Genomic DNA, 19,116 nt, shown 5'->3' with positions numbered 1-19,116 from the left:
ACTTATGGACAACCAAGTCCCATCCACATCTACAGAGGTATTAGAATCAGAGGAGGTACCAAGTTACCTAAACCTACCTTGCCATACTGAGGAGTCTGATCCTCCCCTATACTCGAAGGAAACCTAGATCAAGTTCCCCTATTTGGCTCAAACTGCATGTCAGTATCTAGCTATTCCTGCCTCATCTGCTCCTATGGAATGTGTTTTCAGTATTGCTGGCAAGATATTTAGGTCTGAGAGATGCAATCTTAGTGATCACAAATTTCAGGAAATGATTTTTCGATACAATGCAATGTGAATATACAGTATATGAATTAAATGCACGAATGAACATGACACATTTTGTGGTTTGAGACATATATGGTAGAAAACATCACACTGAACTTGTACTAACAGTATATTCAGATATTTATGGCTAGTGTCACTTATTTATCAATTGTTAATGTACAGTTGAGTTACGTTTATTTACTTAACATTTCATCAACTATTTTTCAGACATTACTTGGCATTCGTAAGGCCATAAATAAAGTTCAAATGTATATCCCTACGTGTAATCCCAAATAAATGCTCAGAAACAGCAAAAAATGGAATTCGGCAGAATTTCACTAAATTGAATTCAATTCCACTTCAGTGTCCTAGAGTTCTTGAATTCGAATTCAATTTCCTTGTTTGAATTGGAGTTGTTAATAATAATAATAATTCTTTGCATTTATATAGTGCTTTTCTCACTACTCAAAGCGCTCAGCAATTGTAGGTTATGGGCATTGCTCAAGGGCCTAACAGAGCAGAGTCCCTTTTGGCATTTACAGGCCATTCCAAAATTGACCATTTCCCTGTCCTAGAAGTAGTGGGGCCAAAAGGTTGTTGAATTGATGAGAGAACTTGACTACAAAAATTACTGGAGTGGCAGGGTGCTGGGGAGGGAAACTACATTTTTAAAGTGGTGTGGGTTTTTACAGGTTTACAGGGTCATTATTGTCATATGTACAGAATACAGCGATATTCTTACTTGCAAGTGCTAAACATCGTGAAACATTTTTCCACTTTTCAATGTCACGATTAGCAAGTGTAACAACCTTACCTGAAAATATCTGTCTTCCTTACCTGAAAAAATCAGTTTACAACACTATCTACTAAAGCATACCAAAAGAGAGTTTATTTTGTTTATTTGTTTCATATTGGTAACATGTCCTCTTCAAATGCAAAGCACACTGCACACAAAGCATCCTCTGCATTACCACTCTAATCATGTTAAATGACATGGAGTAGTGCTTTATGATCATGACTAAAAGACGGCAATCAGTGGGCATAGCAGTCGAGTTACAAAGAAAAACCATGTTTTTAAAGTTGGGGGTGAGAGTAAAACAAAGAACAAACCACCCAAATGAATTTGTACTTTATTGCCATGAGCGAAAATGTGATTTTAAATACCAGTGAGACTAACAAAATCTACTTTATTTACCTGGTCTGTTGCTAATGTCTAGTGGCAGGGGAGCCATTAAGTTGGTATCCATTGGCTGAGTCCCATCCTGAGTCATCTGATCCTCAGGAGGCATATAAGCAGGAGGAGGAGTTTCAGCTGAGGAAAAGAAAAAATAAAAATTACACATCTGTCAATCTAATATACCTTTGTAAAGCACACAGAAGGTAGTTATGATTCCGTGATCTATCACACTTAAAATTCAAGATATCTAATCATGACACTGGGATAGGCAGGAGAAAAATGTTAACATTGAAATTATAGAATTATCTTAAACCTAAAGCAATATAGCATGCGGGAATTAAGATAATTTACTGTTTTTGTAACAAACACTACGTGGGACTACAGAAACTAAGACCAAGATGGATAGATTAGAAACAAATGTACTTAAAATTGTGAGAAAAGCAGTAATCACTTTATCTTGAGCGCAAGCTTCTCACTTAAGCCTTAAAGCTGCTTGGAAATTAGGTTCAGCTAACAGAGCCATGTAACACTGTCATGTGGAGAAAAAAAAGTGGCCAGAAACTGGATAAAAATGTCAGGGGAAAACAAAAACAGTATAAAACACAGCTTGAAACTGATAGAACCTACATAAAAGAAGCTCTGCTATCATGTGAGAACTACATCCTTAAATAATATAGTAGATTATCGCTGTACTTTTTTTTTTTGTAGAATCTCTGCCTCTTTTACAAGACATTTAGGAATCTATCCTTGGGAGGGGATATGGTGGAGCAGCAGAAGAGTCATATGACAGTGAATTTTACTTACTGCTGCAATAGCTGGAAGCTGCTTTGATGTGGAGTAACAGGACTGTTCACATTACTGCTTCTGATAAGCTAGTCTAAAGAACTTAAAGCGTCATAATGAACATTTATTTAAAAACACTGTTTCAGATATTAAATATAATAAATTCTGCTTTGGAAAGGCAAAGAGTATTATAAAAGGCCTTAAGAATCTTATACACTCACTCCTCTCCATCTTCTGCTTTGGCTACTTAACAGCCGCCCTAACCTAAAAACTGCAGAAGTGTATTTGAAGTACATTTCTTAAATCTAACATCTGGTGCGGTCATCCAGAGACTGGTGACCACAGCAATATGAAAATAATGGATAATAAATACAAGGTTGTTAAGAACCTCAATGTTGTGTTTATAGTAGTAGCGTGTACTAAATGTTCAGGGCAGACAAAAGTAGAAGCTTTCGTGACAAGAGTTAAGATTTACTGGAACGTGTAGCACTAGGCCTGGTACCAGAATATTCTAAACTAGCAACATTTAGGAGTATGTGATGCACCTATCGTGATGACACAATAATGCTGTAACCAAGCTAGGAGTACATAAAGTGCGGGAAAAGGGGAAGTATATATGAACATGTACACGTGTGTGTATGTACTTTAGAACAGGTCATCCACCTGAATTAAGCATATTCAAGTCCAGCCAGTACTTAGATGTGAGACCAACTAAGTAAAGCTTGGATTGTTGCTGGAATGGGTGAGGGTGAGGCCAGCAGGGGTCTCATACCCTGTAGTCTGAATGTGGATCCCAAATCCCCAGTGCAGTAAAAGGGGCAATGTGTTGTAAAAATGGTGCCATCCATCAGATGAGAAGTAAAATTGATGTCCTGACTTTCTGTGGTCAGGAAAAATCCCTGGGCATTCTTCATAAAGTGCAGAGTTTATCCTGATGTCTTGGCTAAATTGCCCACCATGGCATAGTCATTCTGGCCCCTTAACAATCCCCTGTCTCTAATTGGCAAACCGTCTCTCACCACTTCACCATTTAACCGCCAACTATTACAAAGTTGTCCAAAACATGTTTCTTCCATCTTAAAAATGTTAGGAAATTAAGGTGCTTTCTAAATAAACAGGATTCTGAGAAATTAACTCATGCATTTATCTATAGTAGGATTGACTACTGCAATGCGGTGTTCACTGGCTGTTCAAACTGTTCTTTATACAGCCTCCAGTTAATCCAAAATGCGGCTGCAAGAATTATTACAAGAACAAGAAAATATGAACACAACTCCAGTTCTTAAATCCTTACACTGGCTCCCGGTTAAGTTTAGGGCAGATTTCAAAATCCTCCTTTTAACATATAAAGCATTAAATGGCCAAGGTCTGGCTTACTTGTCTGAACTTATCATGACTTACAAACCTGAGCGCACATTAAGATCTCAAGATGCCGGTCTGCTTAGGATTCCAAAGATTAATAAAATAATAGTGGGAGGTCGAGCTCTTAGTTACAGGGTCCCTAAATTGTGGAATGGTATTCCTGCTTCTATAAGAGATGCCCCCTCGGTCTCAGCCTTTAAATCTCGGCTGAAGACTCACTACTTCAGTTTGGCACACCCTGACTAGAGCTGCTGATTAACTGTACAGACTGCATCTCTGTTGTTAGTCATTAGCACTAAAACGTAAGTAGCATGACTGTTATAATTTGTTACTAAACTCACCTATTCGGTTTCTGTTCTCGGTACTCAAATGTGGCAACTGGTGCCACGGCCCACCTGCCAAGTTGTTTGCCTGCCTATGGTAAAGTCATCCCTGATGGAGGATCACAGGAATCATGGGAAAAAGGGGTCCTTTCATCGGATTGGCTGGCCGAGCAACGTTTCAGCCGTGGAATGGCCAAATAGGGAGGCAGCTTGATGGATGAGTTCTCCAGGACTCTAAAAATATCCAAATCTTATTATGTGATATCATCTACTGTTAAATTCTGCTCTGTGCTTCTAAAATGTTTATTATTATGCTGTATTAAGGATTTGTTCTGTTCTGTGTATTGTATTGACCCCCTTCTTCTGACACCCACTGCACGCCCAACCTACCTGGAAAGGGGTCTCTCTTTGAACTGCCTTTCCCAAGGTTTCTTCCATTTTTCCCTACTATGTTTTTTTTTGGGAGTTTTTCCTTGTCTTCTCAGAGAGTCAAGGCTGGGGGGCTATCAAGAGGCAGGGCCTGTTAAAGCCAATTGCGGCACTTCCTGTGTGATTTTGGGCTATACAAAAATAAACTGTATTGTATTATGAGCGTACAGGAGCAAAAATAGCTGCTGTCACTTCATCCATGTAGATGCTGCTCACTGGTAATGGTTGAAGTGGCTCCCCACTCACTATGTAATGTGGTTTGAGTAATAAGGAAAGTGTTACATAAATGTAAAGAGTTATTACATATTGTATTTTTATTACTTAGTTCTTTTCCTTTAATTTTCTGTTCATACTTGAATTAATTTTGGACATGGCAAAAGAACAAGCATTGTCTTATGGAGTGGGCCAATGTAGAGAGACTGAAGAGACTTCCGGTATATTTAAAATAAGGCCCAGGAAAATAGGTGGGGGAAAAAAAAAATAAAAAAAATGAGGACGACAGCAATCCAGCAGTCATCCCAAGGGATTTAATGGCTACAAGAGTGGCCTGCTGAAAGAAACTTAGCAACCAAATGAAAAATACAAGAGAAATAAAAACTGAAGATGGTCGGAAATGAAAGGCATGTTCTGACATCAGACCAGCAGGGGACAGCTTTGAAGAGCCCTGTGCATAGTGGAGGACAGCTTTAGAAAGCGACTGACCTGGGTGAGCTCCCTCTTTTCCATTTGTACATTTGATAAAAACGTTGTACAACTACAGTGTTTGTTTGTGGAATTTTCAGTAGATGTGCAATTGGCAGCCATAACAGCCTTGAGCCTGTGTACACAGGTCTACTAGCTTTGCACATCTGGACACTAATTTGTCCTCAATTTTTGTTTACAAAACTGTTCAGGCTCCAGCAGGATGCATGAGGATTGAGAGTGAGCAACATTTCTCAAGTCCAGCCAAAAATTCTCAACTGGATTGAGATCTGGATTCTGCCTTGGCCACTTCTGGATATTAACACAATTGTTTTGAAGTCATAACCATGTAGTTCTGCTACAAAGCCTTGGGTTATCATTTTGCTAGAAAACTATTTTCTGAAGGTGCAAGTTTCTCTGCTGTATTTATTTTACCCTCACAAGGCTTCCAGGGCCTGCTACAGAGAAGAATTACAGCATGGTATGCTGCTATCACCATGTGTCAAGTTGGGAATGGTGTGTTTTTGATAATTTGCACTGTTCAAACATTCCTGATGACCAAAAAGCTCAATTTTATTTTCATGAGACCATAGAACCTTCTTGCAGCTGACTTTAGTCTTCCATGTGCCTTCAAACAAACTGCAGCCAACATGTCTTGTGTTTTTTTTCTCTTTTCCAATCCACCATAAAGCTGCATCTGGTGAAGCACCGTGGCACAGTTATTGTTTGCACAGTCTCACTAATTTCAACCACTGCATTTTGTGACTTCTTTAGAATTCTCAGAGGTCTCTTGGTGGCCTCTTTCACTCATCTTTTAAATTTTATGGATGGCCAGCTCTACGCAGAGGTACAGCTGTGCCATACTTATTCCATTTCTTCATGACTGGTATTCAGTGACTTGGGATACTGCTCTGTTCCTATAATCTAACTTATGCTTTTCAGGAAGTTAAATTGCCTGGAGTATTCTTTATAAGTCTCCATTGTGCATGTACAGTTAGCTCCATAAGTATTTGGACAGAGACGTTTTTTCTAATTTTGGTTCTGTACATCACCACAATGAATTTGAAATGAAACAACTCCGATGCAGTTGAAGTGCAGACTTTCAACTTTAATTCAGTGGGGTGAACAAAACGATTGCATAAAAATGTGAGGCAACTAAAGCATTTTTTGAAAACAATCACTTCATTTCAGGGGCTCAAAAGTAATTGGGCAATTGACTCAAAGGCTATTTCATGGGCAGGTGTGTTCAAGTCCGTCGTCACGTCTTATCAATTAAGCAGATAAAAGGCCTGAAGTTGATTTGAGGTGTGGTGCTTGCATGTGGAAGATTTTGCTGTGAACAGACAACATGCGGTCAAAGGACCTCTCCATGCAGGTGAAAGAAGCCATCTTTAAGCTGCGAAAACAGAAAAAAACCCATCCGAGAAACTGCTACAATATTACGAGTGGCAAAATCTACACTTTGGTACATCCTGACAAAGAAAGCAAGCACTGGTGAACTCAGCAATAGAAAAAGACCTGGACTTCAACGGAAGACAACAGTGGTGGATGACATTATGACATTATGTTAATCCAGCTAAATGCAGTCAAATTGATTGGGCGGCCGGCGTTTCATGATACAGATGGACAATGACCCAAAACATACAGCCAAAGCAACCCAGGAGTTTATTAAAGCAAAGAAGTGGAAAATTCTTGAATGGCCAAGTCAGTTACCTGATCTTAACCCAATTGAGCAGGCATTTCACTTGTTGAAGACTAAACTTCGGACAGAAAGGCCCACAAACAAACAGCAACTTAAAGTAAAGGCCTGGCAGAGCATTAAAAAGGAGGAAACCCAGCATCTGGTGATGTCCATGAGTTCAAGACTTCAGGCTGTCATTGCCAGCAAAGGGTTTTCAACCAAGTATTAGAAATGAACATTATTTCCAGTTATTTAATTTGTCCAATTACTTTTGAGCCCTTGTTAAAATAATGCTTTAGTTCCCTCACATTTTTATGCAATCGTTTTTGTTCACCCCAGTGAATTAAAGCTGAAAGTCTGCACTTTAACTGCATATGAGTTGTTTCATTTAAATTTCATTGTGGTAATGTACAGAACCAAAATTAGAAAAAAGATGTGCCTGTCCAAATACTTATGGACCTAACTATGTCAGGCCACCATACTGAGGAACAACAAACTGGACTTTCTAGATGCAAGAGCATTTCGACTAAAAATCAGCTGAAACTCCAGACAGGTGATCACCACTGAATTAATTCTATGACTTTTTTTTTTAAAAAGAACACTTTAGTCTGCATAATTATATAATCAACTATTTTGTATTGTATTTTCTAATTAATTTTGACCACTTTGCAGAATCTGGTTTTTACTTTGACATTAAAGAGTCTTTCTGTGATCAGTGTCAAAAAAAAAAAAAGCAAAATTGAATTCATTGTGATTGAAAATTGTATAACATGTGAAAACGTCCAAGGGAATGAAATTTTTTTACAGGCATTGCAGACACCAAATAAAAAGCCTGGTGTTACCCTATAGCTGGGGAAATTGCATGAATGAGCATTTTCTTGGGCAGCAGGTGACTTACCACCACTACAGATGGCTATTAACCAAATATACTGCTCAAAAGAATTAAAGGAACACTTTTTAATCAGAGTATAGCATAAAGTCAATGAAACTTATGGGATATTAATCTGGTCAGTTAAGTAGCAGAGGGGGTTGTTAATCAGTTTCAGCTGCTGTGCTGTTAATGAAATTAACAACAGATGCACTAGAGGGGCAACAATGAGATGACCCCCAAAACAGGAATGGTTTAACAGGTGGAGGCCACTGACATTTTTCCCTCCTCATCTTTTCTGACTGTTTCTTCACTAGTTTTGCATTTGGCTACAGTCAGTGTCACTACTGGTAGCATGAGGCGATACCTGGACCCTACAGAGGTTGCACAGGTAGTCCAACTTCTCCAGGATGGCACATCAATACGTGTCATTGCCAGAAGGTTTGCTGTGTCTCCCTGCACAGTCTCAAGGGCATGGAGGAGATTCTAGGAGACAAGCAGTTACTCTAGGAGAGCTGGAGAGGGCCATAGAAGGTCCATAACCCATCAGCAGGACCAGTATCTGCTCCTTTGGGCAAGGAGGAACAGGATGAGCACTGCCAGAGCCCTACAAAATGACCTCCAGCAGGCCACTGGTGTCAATGTCTCTGACCAAACAACCAGAAAGACTTCATGAGGGTGACCCAAGGGCCCCATGTCCTCTAATGGGCCCTGAGCTCACTGTCCAGCAGCATGCAGCTCGATTGGCATTCGCCATAGAATACCAGAATTGGCAGATGCACCACTGGTGCCCTGTGCTTTTTACAGATGAGAGCAGGTTCACCCTGAGCATGTGACAGAAGTGAAAGGGTCTGGAGAAGCCATGGAGAACATTATGCTGCCTGTAACATCATTCAGCATGAGCAGTTTGGTGATGGGTTAATGATTGTCTGGGGAGGCATATCCATGGAGGGTCACACAGACCGCTACAGGCTTGACAAAGGCACCTTGGCTGCTATTAGGTATCAGGATGAAATCCTTGGACCCACTGTCAGATCCTATGCTGGTACAGTGGCTCCTGGTGCACGACAATTCCTGGCCTCATGTGGTGAGAGTATGCAGGCAGTTCCTGGAGGATGAAGGAATTGATACCATTGACTGGCCACCACACTTTCCTGACCTAAATCCAATAGAACACCTCTGGGACATTATGTTTTGGTCCATCCAATGCCACCAGGTTGCACCTCAGACTGTCCAGGAGCTCAGTGATGCCCTGGTCCAGATCTGGGAGGAGATCCCCCAACACCATCTGTCATCTCATTAGAAGCATGCACCGATGTTGTCAGGCATGTATACAAGAACACAGGGGCCATACAAAGTGCTGCGTACAATTTTGAGTTGCTGCAATTAAATTTTGGCAAAATGGACTAGCCTGCCACATCGTTTTTTCACTTTGATTTTTGGGACGTCTTTGAATTCAGGGCTCTGTAGGTTGATCATTTTCATTTCCATCAAACGATGTGGCATCCTTTCATTCCTAACACATTACCCAGTCTATATCAATATAGATATCCAGGAGGATTTCTTTTTCCCCATTGAGATCTGATGTGTTTTCAAAGTGTTCCTTTAATTTTTTTGAGCAGTTTACATAGAATGGGTCATAGTGTATCCAACAGGGCCAAAGAAACACACAGTGGCTGTAATATAGACTTGTACTCTTCAAAATTTCCAAAACATCAAGCAAAATCAAGTAGAAGCCATTGTAAAAACACACACCAAGCTACGTCCATTGTAAAGAGAAAAAAAAAAATCAATCTGTTCAGTTCCTGATATATCTACACATAAAAAAGGAGAGACATGCTGATAACTTCAGCAACTTTTTCAGGGCAATATGAAAAATCTACTCTTTATACTGTTTCATCAAAATGTACAACTTTTCTACATACAGTACTTGATTATAAAAGTACTTTAAAAATAAGCAAATGATTGCTTTCTTTGACCTAAATCAGCTAAACAGAAGAATTTATAATTAAGCAACCAAATTAATTTTTTCTTGCCTGGTTTTAAAGTGAATGGCATAAGTGAGCTGAAAAATGTATGAATAGATGAAAAACACCTAAATGAAATGCAAAACATAGAGGCAATTATAAAGTGTTAGTATGAAATGGGGACAAAATGACCCACTGAGATAGTAAGCGACACAACAACAGATTTAGGTTACCCAAAGTGAAACATTTTTGGAACTCTTAGAGGCAGATTAAACCAAGTTTGTGCTTAGAATATTTAGTCTGAGTGTATGGTTGTATCATTGACAGCAATGACAAACATTATTGGGAAGTTCTGATCATATCAGAAATATCTAAGACATGTAACCTACCTGCATTCAAAGCTACACTGATTCATGACCTGAAGTAAACGAAAGCAGATCAAGTAACACACACACACACGAAAGCTACAAAAATCTCAGTATGTTTCATTTTGCTTAAATCACCCCTAGTACTATATTACTCAATAGCAGATTACCTGGAATTTGGAATGGGCTTCCTGGGTCAGAGCTGGTTGGAGAATGTGGGAAGGTGCTGCTGCTTCCACCACCTGGAGAGCTGGGGTAGCTGTTGTTAGGCGAATGGGGAAACGGATGGCTGTTGACCTGAGGGAAAGAATCTGGGAAAGAATCTGGGAAGGTTGCATTGTGTGGCATGTGTGGCTCATTCTGTCCCAGGTTTCGGAACTGTGCCAGGAGACTGTGCTGGGGATTAAACTCACTGTGTCGAGGAACCAGGACAGGAGGAAGCACTGAAGAGGAAAAAAAAAAAAAAAAAAAGAAAAATGTTAACTCCCTAACTCCTGAGCTTCATCTATAGAATATTACAATGCACAATATCAAAAAAATATACATTTTCTTTGAGATTCAAGGTAAACTACATTTCACAGTAGATCATATACATATATACAAACCCAAACACATACATTATATATACACACACACAGTGTTAAAACAAGAATTAAGTATATTCTGTGTAAAATAAACGAAATGGCACCCTGCAACTGTCATACTTTCACAGTTCTTTCTAGGAAACATACAAAAACATCTTGTTGGGATATCAACTGCTAAAAAACAAATACGACCGGCATTTCAAAATTAATCACATTTGGTAGAATTAGCATAAGTATCAAGGCACATTAAACATAGGATAAGAGGTTACTATCAATTATATGAAGACTTACAAGAGATAATCTTGGTGTTAATGATATTAAAGACTGGTCGGCAAGGATGAGCTTTTCAAGTGGGCATGTCCCTTCCTTGACGTTTCATCAGTTACCACACTAGGATCTCTGCAGGGTTTAAATATGACTTCTGGTGTCCCAGCATCTCTACCAGAGTCTACCTAATCATCTGATTCCCTACTTTGGGGCCCATCTGAGGTAATGCGTCTTCAACCAAAACGACTGGTTGGTCCTTTCTGCCACATCTGAGACAGCTTGATAGTGTGTTTTAAGGCCTGGATGGCCTAGGATGGTAAGATCTTCAAGCAGCCAGGTGATAGAAGGTAACACAAAACCTTTGCATCTCATAAGGCATTTGTACTGTCATGATACCTCTATAAGATCTGTGGCTTGCTTAATTTTACACTTGATACAGAAATGCATTTTCATGTGTAGAAGTAAAGTTTAGGCCATATCCTGCCAGAAGGACAAATAATGAAACTCCCTGAACTTTGATAGAAAATCCCACACTTTGCAGGTGAAAAAGCATAGCTTGGTCTCTAATTATGAGGTACTCATCTCAACTGTCTTGAGCTACAAAGAATACAACACAAAGGAGTTTTTACTTGCTGCAAACCTAAACGGAAATAAATCATTCTACCCTAGTGCCATGTATCTCTTTAGTAAATACATGTCTGTCAGTTTTAATTAGTTTCTTCTTTTAACTTATTATGCCTTTGAGGTTTCCAATAAGCACTCTGATGGTGCAATAGGATTTAAAACATCATGCCTTGGATTATCACAATTTCATTCCTTGTAAGCCTAAATGCACAACATTAAGCCAGCTGTGGAGTATTAAGATATCACCTTAAATGGTAACACTTGCATGGGAACCAAAATGGCAATTATTTTCTACAGACAAATATTCTACCACTTGTGCGTAAATGTCTAATGTAGCTCAGGATGGAAATGAATGCACCAGACAGTACATTCGTATGAACATGGAAATACACACACTGAACGGATGCTTCTCACACTAACAAGTGCTGAAATTATACCAACATGACAAAAAATACATTCTAATCACTTGGAAAAATCTCAGTAGTAAACAATGGTTAAAAGAGTATGAACTAACAATACAAAATTCTGTACTTTAGAAACAATCAAATACAAGTTGAGTTTCAAAGAACCAGATCAGTTAACATTAAGCTCCCAGTTTGTGGTGCTCATTTTTCTGCCTTAGCCAATGCTAACATTTCAATTTCATATTCAACATTTAGCAAACTGCAACAAAGGAATCATGTCTTTGGAGGAAGGAGACTTGTCTCTCTAATAAGCGGCATAAAAAGGGCAGAGAAAGGCAAATATTAATTATTCTATTTGATCTAATACCACTAAATATTGAGTCACATTTTAGTGGAGATATATAACACTATGAATTTGTCCATCCACAATCATTTTTTTTTTTTTTTTAAACTTTGGCTTCAGTCTTGAAATACATGACATGAGGGCAAAGCTTAGACCTATAGTTGTTTTGGAACATCTGGACTACAAGAAGTCATCATTCATTTTTCACTGCTTATCCAAAGCTGGGTTGTGGGGGAAACAGTCTTAGCAATGAGGCACATACCTCCTTTTCCCCAGCCATACTTTCCAACTCTTACTGTGGAATCCCAAGGCGTTCCCAGGCCATCTGGGAAATATCATCCATCAAGCAAGCTCATTTCGGCCACTTGTACTCACAATCTCATTCTTTTGGCCATTATCCAAAGCTCATTAAAACAGGTGAGAGTGGGGACGACAAATCTGGTGCTTCACCTTCCAACTCAGTTCCTCCTTCCCCACTACATATAGGTATAGGGACCGCAGAACTCTGTTCACCTCTCCAATCCATTTGTCAAACTCATCATCCCTTTACCCCTCACCCGTGAACAAGACCATGAGCTACTTATACTCCTCCACATGAGGTAGTAACTCATCTCCAATTCAGAAGGGACAGTTAACCTTTTTCCTACCGAGGATCATAGTCTCAGATTTATGAGGTGCTGATCCTCATTCCTACCGCTTCCCACTCGGTCACAAACTACCCCAATGCATGCTGCAGTTCCCATTTCAATGAACACAACAGGACCACATCATCTGCAAACAGATGTCCCTTTAAATGTCAGGATCCTCCATAGCTGTTAGTGTTGAAACGGTAATAAGATTTTAACATTGGTGGTATGATGCCACTGTCGGCCACCATATTGAACTTTTCAACAGTCTTTATTACTTATGGGCCCATCTTCAAGAAATTTGGTACATGGGTTCCCAACGCTAACTGAATCCTACTTACGTACATATATAAGTCCATAGCCTGCACCTCGGTCACCGTGTGAGGTGGCGTTGGGTCCCCCATTCCAACGCCTCCCACGTTGTTGGCTGCCTGCCTATATAATGCCGTCCGTCGCTCCAGTCTCTACATTCCCTTCCTTGCTTCGCCACGGGATTCACGTCTCCCTACTGATAACTACAGCCTTTTTGTTTGATCCACGGCTTCTCCGCTGTTTTAATGTTTGTTTATTACAATTATAGTTATAGTGTAGGTATTTTAGACTTACTTTACATTGCTCAGGTACCCATTTCCTTTATCGTTCCAACCCTCATTACCATGTCTATCGAGGTGATCACCATCGATCAAAGAACTGTCACTTACCAAGTGGTTTCCATGCCCGGAGATGGCACCTACCTTTTCCATTCTCTTTGTTACATATTGCACGGCCATATCTGGCTCACTCTTGATATCCGGAGGAACATTCTGTCTTATGTATTGAATGACTGGGACAGGTTCAAGGTGTGGACTGATGACGGTACAGGAGATAATTAGACTACACAGGAGCACTAGAAGAGTGAAATGTTTAAGCCCTTCACCTATGGATCTGCATGTTAGTTGATGGCTGCCGCTGAATTGTTCGGATGTCGCTTTCAAGTGTACCGAAATGACCAAATATTTTACACCTTTCGAAACCGCCAATGCCTTTTAAACATCTTAGATTCACAGGTGACGATTTCAGTAGTGGATACTTTGTTTATGAATGTTTAAACTCTCAAAAGCTGGATGTAAAGTTATCGATGAAACCGGTTGTGTGCTTACAACGCTTGACAGATGCCAAATGTCTCTTCAACACAAGTCCTACAAATACTGTCGTAATTGAAACAAACCATGAAACTCAAACCGATTATGACAGCAGCAATCCAAGCTGTGAGATTTGAGACAAGATTACTGTTCACATGGCCAACTGTACGTTACATGCTCAAGAGTAAGCTCAGCGCACAGCTTGGTCATATTACAATCGGTGGGCCGAACTGACAACATGGTATACAAAGAGATCCTTAACAGATAATTATTTGCATATTTTCCCTCAGTTTAAAAAGGTTTAATTTTGTTCTTATTAATTTTAATGCAGTACTTTGCCGCTGCGAAGCGCAGGTATTTTGCTAGTTTCTGTATTAAATATGACCTAAAACATCATCAGATTTTCACTCAAGTCCTAAAAGTAGATAAAGAGAAACCAGTTAAACAAATGAGACAAAATTATTATACTTGGCCATTTATTTATTGAGGAAAATGATAAAATATTACATATTTGTGAGTGGCTAAAGTATGTGAACCTCTAGGATGATCAGTTAGTTTGAAGGTGAAATTCAAGTCCGGTGTTTTCTATCAATGTGATGACAATCAGGTGCGAGTGGGCACCCTGTGTTATTTAAAGAACAGGATCTTTCAAAGTCTGCTCCTCACAACACATTTGTGGAAGTGTATCATGGCACGAACAAAGGAGATTTCTGAGGACCTCACAAAAAGAGTTGTTGATGCTCATCAGGCTGGAAAAGGTTACAAAACCATCTCTAAAGAGTTTGGACTCCACCAATCCACAGTCAGACAGATTGTGTACAAATGGAGGAAGTTCAAGACCATTGTTACCCCCCCCAGGAGTGGTCGACCAACAAAGATCACTTCAAGAGCAAGGAGTGTAATAGTCGGCGAGGTCACAAAGGACCCCAGGGTAACTTCTGAGCCACTGAAGGCCTCTCTCACATTGGCTAATGTTCATGAGTCCACCATCAGGAGAACACTGAACAACAATGCTGTGCATGGCAGGGTTGCAAGGAGAAAGCCACTGCTCTCCAAAAAAAATATTGCTGCTAGTCTGCAGTTTGCTAAAGATCATGTGGACAAATCAGAAGGCTATTGGAAGAACGTTTTGTGGACGGATGAGACTTTTTGGTTTAAATGAAAAGCGTTACGTTTGGAGAAAGGAAAACACTGCATTCCAGCATAAGAACCTCATCTCATCTGTGAAACATGGTGGTGGGAGTATCATGGTTTGGGCCTCTTTTGCTGCATCTGGGCCAGTACGGCTTGCCTTCATTGATGAAACAATGAATTCTGAATTATATCAGAGAATTCTAAAGGAAAATGTCAGGACATCTGTCCATGAACTGAATCTCAAGAGAAGATGGGTCATGCAGCAAGACAACGACCCTAAGCACACAAGTCGTTCTACCAAGGAATGGCCACAGAAGAATAAATTTAATGTTTTGGAATGGCCAAGTCAAAGTCCTGACCTTAATCCAATTGAAATGTTATGGAAGGACCTGAAGAGAGCAGTTCATGTGAGGAAACCCACCAACATCCCAGAATTGAAGCTGTTCTGTACGGAGGAATGGGATAAAATTCCTCCAAGGCGGTGTGCAGGAACGATCAAAAGTTACCGGAAACGTTTAGTTGCAGTTATTGGTGCAAAGGGGGGTCACACCAGATACTGAAAGCAAAGGTTCACATACTTTTGCTACTCACAAATATGTAATATTTGATCATTTTCCTCAATAAATAAATGACCAAGTATAATATTTCTGTCTCATTTGTTTAACTGGTTTCTCTTTATCTACTTTTAGGACTTGAGTGAAAAACTGATGATGTTTTAGGTCATATTTATGCAGAAATATAGAAAATTTTAAGGGGTTCACAAACTTTCAAGCACAACTGTACATAATGACTATTCTGTATATGTCAGTCTGATGGATAAAGGGATACAAAAAGTACTTGCATTACGGAAAAACAATTTCACCTTCACTATTAAAAAACATTAGCAGCTGCTCATATTTCAACTCTGTCATTGACAAGATACTATATGTCCATCTTATCCACTCTAATTTTTCTTTTAGCAGCTTGACTGGAAAATCCAATCGCCAAGTTAGAGACATATCCTATTTGCACAAGTGACATGGTAAATTCAAACAGTGACTTTCATTTTTTCATCGTGAGATACTAAAATTGAATAGTGCAAGCAGTGATATTTTGACATATTATGGGAACTGGTGCATCTTCTTCATAATAAATAAAAAAAAGTCTGAATACATATGCTTCAAAAATAATAAAAAGGTCAGATTGGGGTTCAAAGATTCCCTGTAATGTAAAGCCATATGGGCCATTTCTTTTAAAATCATTAACAAAAAATGTGTTTCTTTCACCATGTTTGGTTTTAATGAAAGTTGGTATACACATTACACATACTTTTCAGAGCTCAAAAATAAATTCACTTGAAAAAAATTAATTCTCTCAAGGCAGTTTTTTTTCAGTACAGACAGCAAAAAGAAATCATTTACAGTGTTTCTCTACGTGCTGCAACTCTTTCTATCAAAGATACAAGGCTCAACTGTAATTCTTTGGAAACCTATGGGTGCTTTTTTTCTTTATATATATATATCTCTATATATATCTCTATATATATATATATATATATATATATATATATATATATATATATGTGTGTGTATATAGATGTATATATATGTGTATATAGATGTATATATATATGTGTGTGTATGTGTGTGTATATATATGTGTGTATGTATGTATGTGTGTGTATATATATATATATATCTATATATATATCTCTATCTATATCTATCTATCTATATCTATCTATATATATATCTCTATCTATATCTATCTATATATATATATATCTATATATATATATATATACACACACACATATATATACACACATATACATATATATACATATACATACACACACACGAGGGAATGAGTGCATCAGTCTTTTTCCTTTGTTTTTCAAGGTTGAATTTCATCTTGTTAACCATGTTTTTTACTACTACTTTTGGTTAGTATAAAGACAATGAATGTTTTTATATGTACACACAAAACCGGGATAAGCAACCTGCTTAAAGCAGAAATCTTGTTTCTTAAGAAGCATCACTCACACATCCAAGGTCACTTATGAAGTCCTCCTTTGACAAAATGCTCCAATGTTGTTTATATATATTAAAAAAATTAAAACAAATAAACAAAACCACCACTGCCAATTCTGGAGGGACCTTTCAATATCCATACACCGATGATTTCCATCCAAACTAATGGAGCTCAAGAGGATATGGCAGAAAATTCCTAAACTTATCATGCTGTATCCACGAAGACTCCAGGCCGTGATCACTTCCAGAGGTACTTCAACTATAGTATGTACTGAGTAAATGGTCTGAAAACTTGGCTCAATGTGATTATTTGTTTTAAAAATATTTTCACATTTTCAAAAATTGCTAAAATCCAGTTTATGCTTTGTCATTCTGTGCATTGAGTGTTTGATGAGAGAAAAAATGAATTCAAATTATTTTGGCACAAGGCTACAACAAAAAATGTGAAAAACTAAAGGGGTCTGAAAATTTCTGAAGGCACTTTTTTTTTTTTTAAACTTTAATTTCTTCAGCTATCAATCATATGTTTAAAAATGCAAGTTTATTTTAATACAGATTAAACTGCATGATGGCTTTACCCCCTCCCCCTTTACCACAGCTGGGAAGGCGGATACCGTATTTACTCTGATCTCCCAAACTTATAACACTCCTACCTCTAATTTTTGGCACATAAAAAAAATACATTTGATTATTCAACAAAAACCCATTTCTATTCCCACTGATCATTTTCTGTGATGTTTTGCCAGAGCTCAAGATCAGTGGAAGAATGCTGTTCAAATTCACAGTTAAAGCTGTTAACATCTGTTAAAATGTACTCATCTGCCCATACAATGTATAGAATATCTAGATCTGGAAACATCCATCCATCCATCCATCGAGAGAGAGAGAGATCTATGGAGATATATATTGCATAAATAAAAATAAAAGAAGAGTGCTCCAGGCAGTGACAAACTTCTCAAACAAAACGCAGTCATATCTATAGATCTATTTAAGGATACTAGCTGAATTCTGTTCCACACGTGCTGCTGACCACCACATTAATGAAGAATCAGTTAATCTTACCAATTTCTGCCACATGTTAAAAAAAAAAAAAAGTCTGTATCATGTATTTTAAATCTCCAATAACTTGCAAGCTAGCTTCATTGTAGCAAATGATTAGTCTGCCTTACTTTGCACTTAGACAGGAATTTATTCCTGCAGTTTCCCCCAAGTCATCATATACACTGCTTGGTCACATCTTCAAACAAAAAGTGACTTTACACAGCTAGTTTGGCGATTTGTTCTCTTTCTAGCAAACCTGGAACGAATGATACCAATAAATAAAGAATCAGCATACAGAATTGGAAAAAAGGACAGCACATAAACAGGTCTCAGAAGAGAAAACAAATTTTGCTGAAACAGGGAACTGCAAGTTACACATTAAATGTGACTAGGAATGTGCGGTTTTACAAACTAAGCGCATAGATATTGTCATTACTGCAGAGCAACACTAAAGTTTTAATTGTAAATGTTGTACCAAACACAAACAAATGCAAAAAAGATTTACTGCTGTAGTATCAGGCTGAAGAACCCCAACTTTGTTAGAAGTAACTGTTAACATTACCAATGAACACTGTATCCAAAAATTCTATATATATAATTCACTAAGGCAAGACAACCATGAAAAGCACGCCGGAAGGGGCGTGGATTCACTAAGCCCGACAAGTGAGACACCTATGGCGCACACAGGAAGGAGCCACGCCCATCAACTCCAAGACCATTGGATACGACGACAACTCGCAGGGCCACGCCCACCAACTCGGACGCGACGACACAGAAAAAATGGCGTCATTTATGTTCGTCTGTCGTAGAGGCCACATGCAGTGCAGGTCAGGTTAATGTCATGTACCCCTGAGCTACGTTGACTGTTCATAGAGGCATGTTTCTCGTAGAGGTGATTCGCCATATGCAGCGTGTGAAACGGTTTGCGAGGGGTATCCCATGGGATCCTTAAAACAATCCTTTAAAACTGAGGTTAAAGCACAATGAAGGAATCAGTCTTTAAAAATCAATAAGCCCTGTGCCTGTTTCATTACTGTCTCACCTGCTTCACCAATGC

General features: G+C 38.7%; 1 protein-coding gene across 1 annotated transcript in view; it reads right to left on the bottom strand.

Moving 5' to 3' along the window:
- smad1 (SMAD family member 1) overlaps nt 1-19,116 on the bottom strand; it is a 132,863-nt gene that overhangs the window by 24,693 nt on the left and 89,054 nt on the right. Inside the window, exons 4-5 of the mRNA XM_039750206.1 lie at nt 10,074-10,346; nt 1,463-1,579 (exon numbers count right to left, since the gene is read on the bottom strand). Of these exons, the coding sequence (XP_039606140.1) occupies nt 1,463-1,579; nt 10,074-10,346 (390 nt within the window). The remainder of the gene's footprint in view (nt 1-1,462; nt 1,580-10,073; nt 10,347-19,116) is intronic.

The sequence above is a fragment of the Polypterus senegalus genome, chromosome 4, assembly GCF_016835505.1.
Source record: "Polypterus senegalus isolate Bchr_013 chromosome 4, ASM1683550v1, whole genome shotgun sequence".
Classification (NCBI taxonomy): Eukaryota; Metazoa; Chordata; class Cladistia; order Polypteriformes; family Polypteridae; genus Polypterus; species Polypterus senegalus.
Note: the sequence above shows the minus strand (reverse complement) of the source record. Positions and strands in the feature narration are given on the sequence as shown.